The sequence below is a fragment of the Phaethon aethereus genome (genome assembly GCF_964289735.1).
Source record: "Phaethon aethereus genome assembly, chromosome: 19".
NCBI classification, from domain to species: Eukaryota; Metazoa; Chordata; class Aves; order Phaethontiformes; family Phaethontidae; genus Phaethon; species Phaethon aethereus.
The window spans coordinates 8,435,108-8,447,709 of NC_138595.1; the positions used below are offsets into that span (position 1 = coordinate 8,435,108).

Below are 12,602 nucleotides of genomic sequence, written 5' to 3' on the forward strand. Positions count from 1 at the left end.
TGGAGAAAGTGTTCCAAATTAAAAAAAAAAAAAAGAAAAAAAGCTGCTGAAGTGTGTGCGCTTCTCTGGTCCTTCTGCTCTGCCTTCTGCCACAGGCCTCCCCTGCAGTGCCCGTGGCCCAGGGGCAGGAGCCGGCTCCCAGAATAACCCCAGGCAGCTCTCTGCAGGAAGCAGCAATTCCCACAGCCCTGAGCTAGCTGTAAGTACCGCCCTGCAACACACTCGCTGGGAACTACGTGCTGCCCAGGGAAAAGACTCCTTCCATGCTGTGTTTTTTGCTAATCAAAAGTATTTTATTTCACAGTCCATCTTTACAAAATAGTGAAAGGTATATTGTTCAACATACAAATGTTAAATATACAAGGGGAAATACCAGAGGAAGTTAAAGCTCATCCAGCCTTTCAGTGTCAGTTGCTCATCGAGGACATGTTAGAAGTTCACATGGCTTCTGATGTCATTGATCTGTTTTACCATTTCCCTTATGTGTTCTCCCCTTCAAGAAAAATAAATCCAAGTCAAAAGGCTGCAAGTCATTTTTGCATGGAACGACTAGGGAAGGAAAATGCTTCACATGGTAGGAGCAGAGAATGGGAGCGCTATTGCACGTCATTTTGCTAATTACAGGCTGAACACAGAGTGCCAAAAGACCCTTGGGCAAAAAGCAGACTTAAACTAAACCTGCTGTAAGAGCAGCATGAGATGGGCAGTGCTCCTGTCAGGAGCTGGCACAGTTTATGCTTCAGACTATCCCAACAAGCTGCCCCTGGTGCATCAGTCAGCCCCTCAGGCAGCACCGCGATTAACTTACACCCTAGGAACTGGAATAGCATTGCTCTTGTAAGTGAGGAGGAGCCAAGCTTTAACTTACTCTTCTTTCAGGACAGTTTGGATGCACTTGCTCTGGTAGGCACTGAGGGTGATGCTGGGTTTTCGGGGGCTGGTACCCTTTTCCATCTTTTTCTGCTGGTATTCCTTTTTCATTTTAACCTAGAAGTCATGTACAAAAAAGATGACCTTAGTCAGGGTTGGTACAGTTACACACAGGCGTGTCATACTGCAGTGAATTGATTCTCTTTGGGTTAAAATCTGCTTGCTTGCTCCCTCAGAGAAGAGAATGTTACTGCTAGGACCGAGGAAGATGTATAAACCCTGAGAAAGTCTATACTGGGTTGCAGAGGTTCTGTCTGTATTACCAGCAAGTACCAGAAGTTGTTTTAGTTTTTTATTTTAACAAAAATACAAAGTTGATCTATTGGCAGGACTCGACTCTTACCAGCAGTGTCATCGGGTGTGAGTGAGGTGGTGTCAGTAACCTACCAGCCAGCTCATTCCTTCTCTCACCTGTCTGATAGCATTGCTCAGGTGCTGCAGCTGGTCATGTATTGTCTGCAATTCTTTCTTCATATCTTTTTCACTGTCTGATAGAACAGGAAGCTGAGAGTGGAAACTGCGAAGTACTTTCTTCATCCTTGATGTACAAAGCAAATGTTGCTGAATTAACTTACCCATCAGACCAGTTATGCTAAGGCACCAACACTCTTGCACTTCTGTCGCTCTTCCTACATCTCTGGGGCTCAAGATTTTACTTTCCTCTTTCAGTCTCGCACGGCATTTCTAAACGGCGCACTGACTCAGTCTGGACCTGAAGTAGTACTGAAAAATCACCACTGAGCCCCAGCAAAGAGAATTTCAGAAGCCTAGTCCTCTAACAGACCAGCGTGGCACTGGCTGCCCCCTCTGTTCTACCACACTTGCAAACTTCTATTTAACGGCATGTGATATGTGAGGAAACAGTGTAGTTTGCACTCACCTGGTCATAATATCTTCTTGCTTCTCTTTGGCTTCCTCATACTTGTCAGCCAAGCGCTCAGCCATTTCCCGCAAACTTTTCCTTTGTGTAAGTAAGTGAGAAAATGTTTACTTTAGATTTACATGCAAGGCAGTCTGTACAGGAACGGGATAGGGAGCCTGAAAAAGCAAGCTGGAGCAGGGAGTAAACCTACAAGCTTAATGACCGCTGGAAATACATTTGCTTCTCCCTTGTTCCACACGGGACTCTGCATAAAGTACTTTTTACACAAAGACTTGATAAAAGCAGACAGATTATACTCACCTTTCTTCTCGACAGTAATTAAGATCTTCCAGTTGTTTCTTTTTCTGTCCCCACAGCAGCTTCACTCTTAAAATAAATACATACATAAAATCAAACCACCCACAACAGCAATCCAGTGAATCAGGCTTTATGCCACACAGAAAATATGGCAGAAGTGATGAAAGAATGCTCCTAGGAGCATGAAAGACTAAAGACACTGAAAAATGGACAGTGGTGAGAACAAACTCCTCCATTTTGTCCTAAATTTATATTGTAAATGAATAACTATAATTTGAAGAAGCAGAGACTTAATGCAATTTTCCTTTGTCAGGATTATTGCTGAGGTCAAAGGCTTTCCTGCCACCCACAGGCAGACTGACAACAGCAAAAGCGAAGTATTTTATGTGTGTGCGTTCACCTTTTTCCTCTAGAGAGCAAGTAGTGCACTCGTCCCTGCCGACTCCATTTCCACTGCTGGTACTCCGTTAGTCTTACCTCAGTACACTTCGCTCCTTTCCAAGGGTGAGTCCTGCAGAGGAGGCTTTAATGCTCCATACCGAGTGCTGCTGTTTCACAGAGACACTGCACAGTACTTCGTTATGATGTTTTTTAATTCCTACCTTTGCTGAATTTCCTCTTTTGCCAGGTCTTGTTTCAGTATATATTCCTCTCTGAACACCTGTGTGGCTCTGCTGAGAAGCTGAAGGCATTCTTCAGGGGGAGGAGCAGCATCTTTATCAGCAGACCTTAAGAATATGAGACAGGTTTTTGTAATCCTACTCTAACACGTTCCTCTGAAAGGCTAAACACTTACTTACAGTATTTATGGTAAGGGCTCCTGGGGGCTCAGTTATGGAAGTGAGGGACTAAAGTTAAATCCTGTTGCTATAAATCATTTTTCTTAGATGAGAAAATCCCAAGGTATCTTAAGATACTCAAAACCCGATGGGACAAGCGATGAGCGACCTAATCAGCTGAGGTCAGCCCTGCTTTGAGCAGGGGAGGGGAGCAAGACAATCCCCCCTCCCAGCCCACATTGTTACTTGATTTGATGCCAGAGAGGCACAAGCAGGCTGGGCTATGTCCCAGCTAGCGCACTGCTCAGGCGGGAGCCGATGAACACACAGTATTCCTGAGAGCTGGCCCTCTTCCTTAAGTCCCCTCAGAAAACATGTCTACTTACTTCAGAAGCAAAGGATTGGAAGAACTGCGCTGGAGGATGTTTCGGATATGCTTCTCAAATGAATGCTGTGACTCCGCCAGGATACGGAGAGGGGAAACAGCCACATCTCTGTCTTCTCTGGTACACAGCAGGGGAGGGGATGCAGGATGGACTGTACTTCTACCAAAGAACATCAAATTAGAGAACACAGTTTAAGCCAAAAAAATTTAAACTACATCAGAGTTTAAATGGTAGCTAAAGTGAGACACTCGTCCACTGTGGAATTAATGTATTACAGCAGTAAGTCAGAAGTGTTCTAAGAGGAAATATTTCAGTTAAGTGGTAAATTCAGCTCTAGACAAGGTTGATTGATAGAATCACAGAATTAATAAGGTTGGAGAAGATCTGAGATCATCAAGTCCAACCACCAACCCAACACGCCCATGCCCACTAAACCATGTCCTGAAGTGCCACGTCTACACGTTTTTTGAACACTTGCAGTGACGGTGACTCCACCACCTCCCTGGGCAGCCTGTTCCAATGCCTGACCACCCTCTCGGTGAAGAAATTTTTCCTAATCTCCAACCTAAACCTCCCCCAGCGCAATTTGAGGCCATTTCTTCTCATCCTATCACTGGTTACTTGGGAGAAGAGACCAACACCCACCTCCCCACAACCCCCTTTCAGGTAGTTGTAGAGAGCAATGAGGGCTCCCCTCAGCCTCCTCTTCTCCAGACTGAACAACCCCAGTTCCCTCAGCCGCTCCTCATAAGACTTGTGCTCCAGCCCCCTCCCCAGCTCCGCTGCCCTTCTCCGGACACGCTCCAGCACCTCAACGTCCTTCTGGTAGCGAGGGGCCCAAAACTGAACACAGGATTCGAGGTGCGGCCTCACCAGTGCCCAGTACAGGGGCACAATCACTGCCCTATTCCTGCTGGCCACACTAGTGCTGATACAGGCCAGGATGCTGTTGGCCTTCTTGGCCACATCCCCTTTCTGTTTATTTATTTATTAATAATAATATCACCCTGAGATCTTTCTGTTTGGCCACAGCTGAAACAAGCAAGAATCATCAATATCCTTTTACTTAAGGAGGAGAAAGTTCTGTAACAAGGCAAGCAAGTGCTTGAACAGCAGATTGACCTGCTTTTCAAAGCAGCCTGCTAGGTCCCTATCCACCTCTGTAATTTCAGATAATGGGATTTAAAAGAGCTGTAAGAAAAACCTACTTAAGAATGCTGAAGAAATAGTTTTAAAAAAATTAATAATAAAAGGTCTGTAAGAGAACCTGACATCAACACTGCCTCTGCTGAAGGTACCTGTCCTGTGTTAAATGGTGTTCTCGGCAATAAATAAACTGAATAGTGCCCTCCCCTCAATATGTGCACTTAATTGTGTAAATGCAAATCTACCACACTAGTCTATATCTTCCCCATCCCCCAAAGTGAAGTTGCTTTGGAAACGCATACTAAAATCCCACTGCTTTAAAGCGCTTTAAGAACCCCCCATTTTTTCCCCCCTTTCATACAAACATAACCTCAGTGCCCATTAAGAATCTCTATGCTAGTGTCTGTAAACAAGTTTTTGATTTGCAGGTGCCTCATAAAAATGAAGAGAAAACCCCAACAATACCATCAAGAGCCTTTTGATGCAACTCTTGTCCTAACACTCATCAAAAGTGATATAGATTAATTATATCCCGGGCAAACTCCTTATCAGTAGTAAATAACTACTATAACAACACCCAAGTACTCAGCTGGAGTGTTCAGAAGGCAAACTCATTGTGTCACAAGAGGTACAGAAGTCTGGGGTGAAAGAATCAATTAATAACAACAACAACAATATCATCTTCCTAAGATCCTTTTCATGCAACAGTCACAGTTTTCAAACCAATTAAGAATCACATACAAGAGAGGCTTTGTAATACACTCATAGGTGTTTGTGATGCAGATCATTGTGGGCCCCAGGATGTCTGAAACAATCCAAAATCCTCTAATAGGAGCAGGTTGCCTAAAGGGAAGAAAACACAAGAATTACCCTGTCGAAAAAGCTCTTTGTTCCTGAAGTTGTTGTGCAAGTTCACTCTTTTGGAAAAGCCCTCGCTATAGCAATCAGCCTAAGCCAGACGTGTTCCTCTAAGCTAAGAGCTGCTCCCCAGAATAAGTCCTGCAAAATAATTATTCCCATCCTGGCAGTCGGACATACCAGGACAAACTCATCCATCCGGAGAGAGGGAGCACTTGTACAACTCCACTGTGAACAGAAGCAAAAACCTGCTGTGACCCAGGAAACGTTACCCACGTCTAGTGCGAGGCACAGACCTCCTCAGGAGAGGACACCAGTGCTCTGTGCACCACCTTTTTGAGGTCCAAACGCCCTCTCCCTGGGTAACTGCTAACCTCACTGGAGACTCACCATCTGTGCTAGCTTTGATGACTAACACCAATTAATGAACTTTTTCACTTTTGTATTTTTAATTATGTTTAATACATTGCGTTCTACAGAAATGATTAGGCCTTATAAAAGTGAGAAAGCAGATAGGTAGATAAACATTACATAGTCCCAGCAAATGACGCTTCTTAAGCCTGACGAGGGTACCTCAGGAGCCCCCAAAAATCAGATGTTCTTTGAAGGCATTGTTTGATCCTTAACAAGTGGATAAGAGGAACATGTCAGCATTCCAGACTTTTAGCCAAATCAAGCCTCAAGAGTTGTCCTGGGTCAGGGAAATGGATGTGAAAATTTCTGCTGATTTGACAGATGATTTTCAGACAGTAACACAGGAATTGAAGCTTACTTTCTTAGCTGTGCATTAAGAATCCCGATGCACAAATTGCTTATTTGTATTATTTGAATTCTTTTGAGCTGGCTGCATTATTTTTAATGGCAAGAGTGCAGCAAAAGAGGGCAAATCATAAACATTTTCCATAGCAACTCACTGATTTGGAAACAGTGGAAAGGGTTTGGTTTTTACCTGCATGGCAACGGTTTTGTACAAAGAATATGTTCAACAAAGCACTTCTGTTCTGCTCCCAACTCTTGTAAACTGTCTTTGTCTTCTTCATCTACAAAGAGATTTGTCAGAATGCATGACATCCACTTGGCAGGGTATGGGATTCTCAGTATTACCCACATCCACCAACTTGCTGCTAGCAAAATGGAGGTGTTCAGACAGTCCCCGCTTCCCCCCACATGCAACAGAGTCTCATCGCTCACCTGAACCAAGGAATTTGTGCAGTTTATTGATCCACGTCAACCCCACACTATGGACACCAGCTTCGTGTGTGCAGTGATATCGAGAGGGACATTTCGGATCTGAAATTGAAACAGCAAATGTAGGAGAAGGCCGTGAACGGAGAAGAACATCCTGCAGACCTGCACTGTTGAACATGTGTATCAACTTATTGCCCAGTCAGCATTAACATCTTCTCACAAGTACTAACTCATCCCCATCCAAAAACTGAGCTAGATGTATTAGCCATGTTATTAGAGTTCTGTATAAAATTAAATTATGCTTGAAATACCTGACGAAATGCTTTGAACTATTCCTCTCACACCACATCTGTACCAATCCACTAGATTTTACAGGGAAGATCCATTAAAGCCAGCAGACCAGCATTCTGACAAGCTTCTTGTTCACAAAGACCCAAACACTTTGTCCTACCCAACCTCCTGCCCCATAATTGCATCAGATAGTCTAATAAGCAGATACCAATTCTTGCTTCAGGATCACCTGCCCCACAGCACTTACTTACACACATAGGTCATCACAGATGCAACAACTTCTACTTTATAATCCACACCTGAAAGAATTAGTATGATGTGACCATATGTAATCTGCCCTTGAGTAAACACTAAAGCACCTCCCAGGCTTGCTTGTTCCACAGCTCTGTTGAAGACATCAGGCAAATCCTTATTCTAATACCACTGTTTGTTTGACACCAATGATAATTTGTAGATAGCTTGATCATAAATGCACAAAATAAAGCAAATAAACGCCAACTACCTGAATGACAGCCCTACCTCGGTGCAATTTGATTGGGCAAGAGAAATCAGCCTCCAAAGGCTCTTCTTCATCTCCTGATGCCAGTTTCAGTGCAAGTTCCAGCTCAACACATTCAAACACATACAGGGAAGGAATAAGATCAGATCTTGGGTCCCATGACTTTTCTGACTGTAAAGAGCATTGAATTCTTCTGTGAGACATCATTTAAGTAGAAATGCCAACTTAAACAGCATCGAGAGAGTCAAATACTATAGGTAAGAGTATTAATTGTCAGGGAAAGTAGTTTGAGGCCCCCCCTTTTTTTTTTTCTTTTTTTACTTAAAAAAATTTATCTCAGAAAGAGGGTTTCTTCTTTGAAGACCCTCTTTAAAATAGTTCATAGTAAGTTTGATCAAAAACTGATCCACCGCCAGGATACACAGAACTGACATTTAAAATAAAAGCATCAGAGAATCACCAGGACTGGCTGGAATAGGAGGAAGACTCGTGACCTCATTATAAAAGAACGCAGCTTTGGCACTTGGCATTCACTGCCAGGCATTCTGCCATCTTGCAGTCAGGAATTTTGACTAAAGAAACAAAAATACACACAGAAAAAACCAACAAGATAAAAACAAGACCTGCTCATCATCCTCTTCTCCATCCAGTACCACGCAGTGATAAAGCATTCCCGACTCAGTGGCAATCACCAGGATGTTTGGAACGCAAGGCAGGCAAAGGACAGCACAGGCGTCATAGCCATAGTTATCTTCTGCAGCAGGGTGCATGGGCAGAGGGCCAAGCAGCTTGCCAAGATTTCCAGTGCTGGAATAAAGAAGATGCGTTCACAACACAAGGTGTGCAAGGAGAGCTCCCTGTGGCTGCCTGCCGGAGTCTGCTGGACAATAACTACAAAATAAAGATGATTAAAAAAACCCCAATGGTTTGGAGTTCTGTTTAATTTCCGTTAGACAGCAGCAGCCCAGACTTCTGCAGATTAAGAGTCTGAACTACACCTGCTTGGTGGAGATCTTAGAGAAGAAACTTCCAGTTCCACTCAGTAATAACGTTTTATGCTTTGAAAGCAGCCAAGCTACATTTCAACAAATTCAAGAGGAAACATTCTCATACAAGAACACAAAGTACTCACAGAAAGCTCAGGTTAATTATTTTTATCACTTAATTGTTTTCTTCCTTAATAAAGCACTTTACAAGCAGCATTTTTGTGACCTGGCATTTCTCTAGGTAGAACTTTTGAAAGACTAAGCCCGTTTCATTGCCTACAGACAGGATCTCCTCAGAGCTGTACCATTTCTGATGCAAATGGTGCTGTTTCTAACCTAAATACCCCACATTTTAATATTCAGCTACACTAGATCTAACTTGCAAGTTTTCCATTTTCTCAGTTTCCTGAAGTAATTTTTTCTTGTATCATGTTTGCATTCTTGATTCACATTCTTGACCTTTCATTACAGAACATGCCTGAAAACCCTCCATGATCTTAAAACATTTCTTTTCCTAAGATGCCACTGGGTCTTTCAAGCCTCATCCATAGCTAAGAATCTCTGCACTGTGAACTAAAAGCCCGAAAATACAACTAACAGCCTTAGGCCCACTGATCTTTCAACAGTCTCATGTTTTCATCTCAGATTCCTGATAACAAATCATCAACAGTGCACACTCAGCAGCAGAAACTGCACCCTTAACGTCAGAACGAAAAAAAGATGATTCTTGGATGTCAGTCTATTAGCACTGCCACAAAGAGATAAAACAGGTTGCAGTACAATAAAACTCAGTCCAGCCTCCATTGCAGAGTCCCAGCCAAACTGAGAGATGGCTCTGTACAAACATACAAGCGCCCCATGAAACCCAGGGATGAATGCAAGCCTACCTCTGCAGCAGGCTGATATACGTGAGGAATGTCTCCCCATTTTCATACAGAATGTAAAGCGGATAGGCCAACACTTCTTCATTCCCTCGCTGTCCAAGAACGTTCTTTGGGACTGGCACCAGCGGGCCGAAGTCAAACGCCACGGCGGTCTCTCCCAGCGATGCTGTATAGGCTCTCCTAGGGACAAGTCAGGACAAGATCCGAGGTCAGCAATGATTGTGAGAACACCAGTGTTTACCCAGGCCCGTCAGTACGTGCTGACAAATTCCTGCTGTCCGTCGGTCCTTTCACTTAGGCTATTTTCAGTTGTAAAAGCATGCAAGTAATATTCTTCTTACGGTACCTCATTTCTGAAATACATTCACCAGCCAGCCCAGTTTCACTGGGTAAGAAAGCAGGGCGTATTGGAATTTCCTGTGTAAGTACATCAGTCTGTGACTTGACTAGTAGGGACCTTCGAGTTCTTCCTTTTCAATTAGGACAAGGGGGAAACAAAAATATGATCTATCTTCTGCATTCCTCACTCAAAAAGCCCTTTTTAATCCCATCTTAAAGACGATGTTGTTGTGGTTTAGTCCCAGCCAGCAACTACGCACCATGCAGCCGTTTGCTCACCTCCCCCTGCCCAGGTGGGACGGTGGAGAGAATCAGGGAAAAAAACCCTCATGGGCTGAGATAAACAGTTTAATAGGACAGCAAAGGAAGAGGAAACAACAATGATAACCATAAATAACAGTAACAAACAATAAAAATACAAAACCAAGAGATGCACAATGCAACAATTGCTCACCACCCAGTGATCGAAAATCGTTGACTGAGTATAAGCACTACAACTACTCAGCAAGAACTGAAATCATCAGCATGTTATCAACATTATCCTCACACCAAATCCAAAACACAGCACTATACCAGTCATCAGGAAGACAAACTAACTCTACCCCAGCTGAAACAAGGACCGATTTTTCTGTGTGTATTTTTCAAATTACTTCTCTGACAAACACTAGGCTGTATACTTTATTCCGGCTTTCTTTTAGAAAGATGGGGCAATTAAAAAAAAAAAAAAACACAGCTACTGCGCTAAGAAGAAGTCTATGAGAAAATTCACACCAGATTTTTGGGTGAATTTATCACTTATTCATTAAAACCACAAGTAAGAATGCAGAGCTTATTCTGCCAAAAGCATTTCAAAATACCAGGAGCCATACAAACCCTTTTTTGATTGTAAGAGTCTCCTCCTCAGTGTCTGAAAGAGCAATCACTTTGATGGGTGTCTGAGGCACCTTCAGGCTGTAAAACCTGGAGGAAAGAAACAGCAGCAGTGTTCATTCAGTTGTCAGTGTTGCAGATGTCCCTGCTGATGCAGGAACGTCAGTTAGTATCGGTCTAAAATATCTCCCATCCTATTTTTTATTCGTAATCCTGGTAAGAATGGCAGGACACAAATATTTAGCAAATATCAAACTGGCTACGACACACACACAAAAATTTAGATAGTCAACTACAAACAGGCTTTACCTCACAGTGTTATCTGAAGTCAAGAGCACAATATGGGGCTCTAATGTCTCACAAGGATACCAGGCAGCATGCTTCAGAGTCAGTGATGTGGAACTTGTGAAGAACCTTTCTGCAATAGGAACAGTGCTGAAATACAGAGCACAAATACGCACTGTTACAAGAAAAGCAGAAGATGTTACTTCCAAAGGGAAGTGGGGGCAAGACGACCTAAAAACACAATTAAAGGGTTTCAAATCCATGAGCTGTATTATTTTTAAAGTTGTAGGGACGGCTTTAACTTGAAGTCCCCTGTTATTGCCATCCGGACACGTGCTTTTAGCTACCACAGCTAAAAGACCCCCAGGAAGGCTAGGGAGTACTAGAGAGCAGCACCCTGCTCCTCAGCATTTGCGACAAGTTTAGAAGGTCATTCATTTGGGTCACTTGACAATCAGCAAGTCCCTGAGCCAAAATAACTTCACTTGTGATTGTTCCTACAACCCCGATACAACCAATGTCTTCCGCATCTGTTTGGCCCCAAGAGAGGAGAGGCTGTCGAGGAATGACGGCAGGACAAGGATGTCACTAACCACCTGAGGTCTCACCCACCTACAGTTCACCGTGGATTTCCCACCTTCAAACTCTGAATTCTTCCCCCAGCGTTTAGGCAGCTCCAGCACCATAAGCCCCTTCGTACCGATGAGTGCCACATGATGCTGCGTGGGGCTTAACAGCGTCTGATAAACCTCAAAAAGGGGTGGGTTTATGCAGAGAAGGGTCTGAAAACACAAATATTACAGTTAAGCACAAGCCACCAAAAGTGCTCACAGGAGTATGGCACATCTTTACTCTGGACAGTGATTTACACAGTGCCTACAAGATGCAGCATGAGGCAAAAAACTTGCTCCCAGCCACAGCCAAGCACAAAGCTGATGGGTTTCACTGAGGAAAGACCTACCAACAGCACGCTGGAGGGTGATTACCCGGCTGGGGGCCTTCAGGGACTGGCCCCCCTCAGCCCCACTCCCGACACAGAATTGTTAAGGTTGGAAAAGACGTTTAAGATCATCAAGTCCAACCACGAACCCAACACGCCCATGCCCACTAAACCATGTCCTGAAGTGCCACGTCTACATGTTTTTTGAACACTTCCAGAGATGGTGACTCCACCACCTCCCTGGGCAGCCTGTTCCAATGCCTGACCACCCTCTCGGTGAAGAAATTTTTCTTAATATCCAATCTAAACCTCCCCTGGTGCAACTTGAGGCCATTTCCTCTCATCCTGTTGCTGGTTACTTGGGAGAAGAGACCAACACCCACCTCCCCACAACCCCCTTTCAGGTAGTTGTAGAGAGCGATGAGGGCTCCCCTCAGCCTCCTCTTCTCCAGACTCCAGAACACCCCCAGTTCCCTCAGCCGCTCCTCATAAGACTTGTGCTCCAGCCCCCTCCCCAGCTCCGTTGCCCCTCTCTGGACACGCTCCAGCACCTCAACGTCCTTCTTGTAGTGAGGGGCCCAACACTGAACACAGGATTCGAGGTGCGGCCTCACCAGTGCCCAGTACAGGGGCACGATCACTGCCCTATTCCTGCTGGCTGCCGTGTCTTCCCGGTAGACACAACCCCTCCTCCTCCGGGTAACGGTCCCCTCATAACGCATACCTGGTAGCGGCCGAGCCCCGCGGAGTCGGGCCCGCCGAGGCGGCGGAGGCTGATGGTGTGGAGGGCGCTGCGCTCGCCGTCCCAGAGGAAGAGGTCGCCGTCGAGGCCGAAGAGGAGGTTGCGAATGAGCGGCGGCCGCGCGGCGGGGGCAGGGGCGCGCTCGCGCAGGCGGCTCAGAACCGCGTGCTGCGGAAGGGCCGCGCGCCACTGCTCCGCCGGGCCCCACTCGGCCGCCATCGCCGCCGCGCAACCGCCGCGCGACCGTGGCGTCACCGTCCAGCGCCGCCACTCGGCGGGGCCGCGCCCCCTCCGCGCCG

General features: G+C 45.1%; 1 protein-coding gene across 1 annotated transcript; it reads right to left on the bottom strand.

Annotated features, from left to right (window-relative positions):
• Positions 1 to 271: 271 nt before the first annotated feature.
• NUP88 (nucleoporin 88) lies at positions 272 to 12,522 on the bottom strand (the record flags this gene model as incomplete). The annotated part of the gene is made up of 17 exons (XM_082008594.1): positions 272 to 493; positions 869 to 987; positions 1,342 to 1,468; positions 1,811 to 1,891; positions 2,114 to 2,179; positions 2,713 to 2,838; positions 3,276 to 3,434; positions 5,163 to 5,264; positions 6,229 to 6,319; positions 6,471 to 6,569; positions 7,278 to 7,428; positions 7,881 to 8,064; positions 9,131 to 9,307; positions 10,340 to 10,426; positions 10,646 to 10,771; positions 11,234 to 11,403; positions 12,286 to 12,522. 17 exons carry the CDS (start codon positions 12,520 to 12,522, stop codon positions 430 to 432), a joined length of 2,166 nt encoding a protein of 721 aa, XP_081864720.1. The 3' UTR covers positions 272 to 429.
• Positions 12,523 to 12,602: the final 80 nt, after the last annotated feature.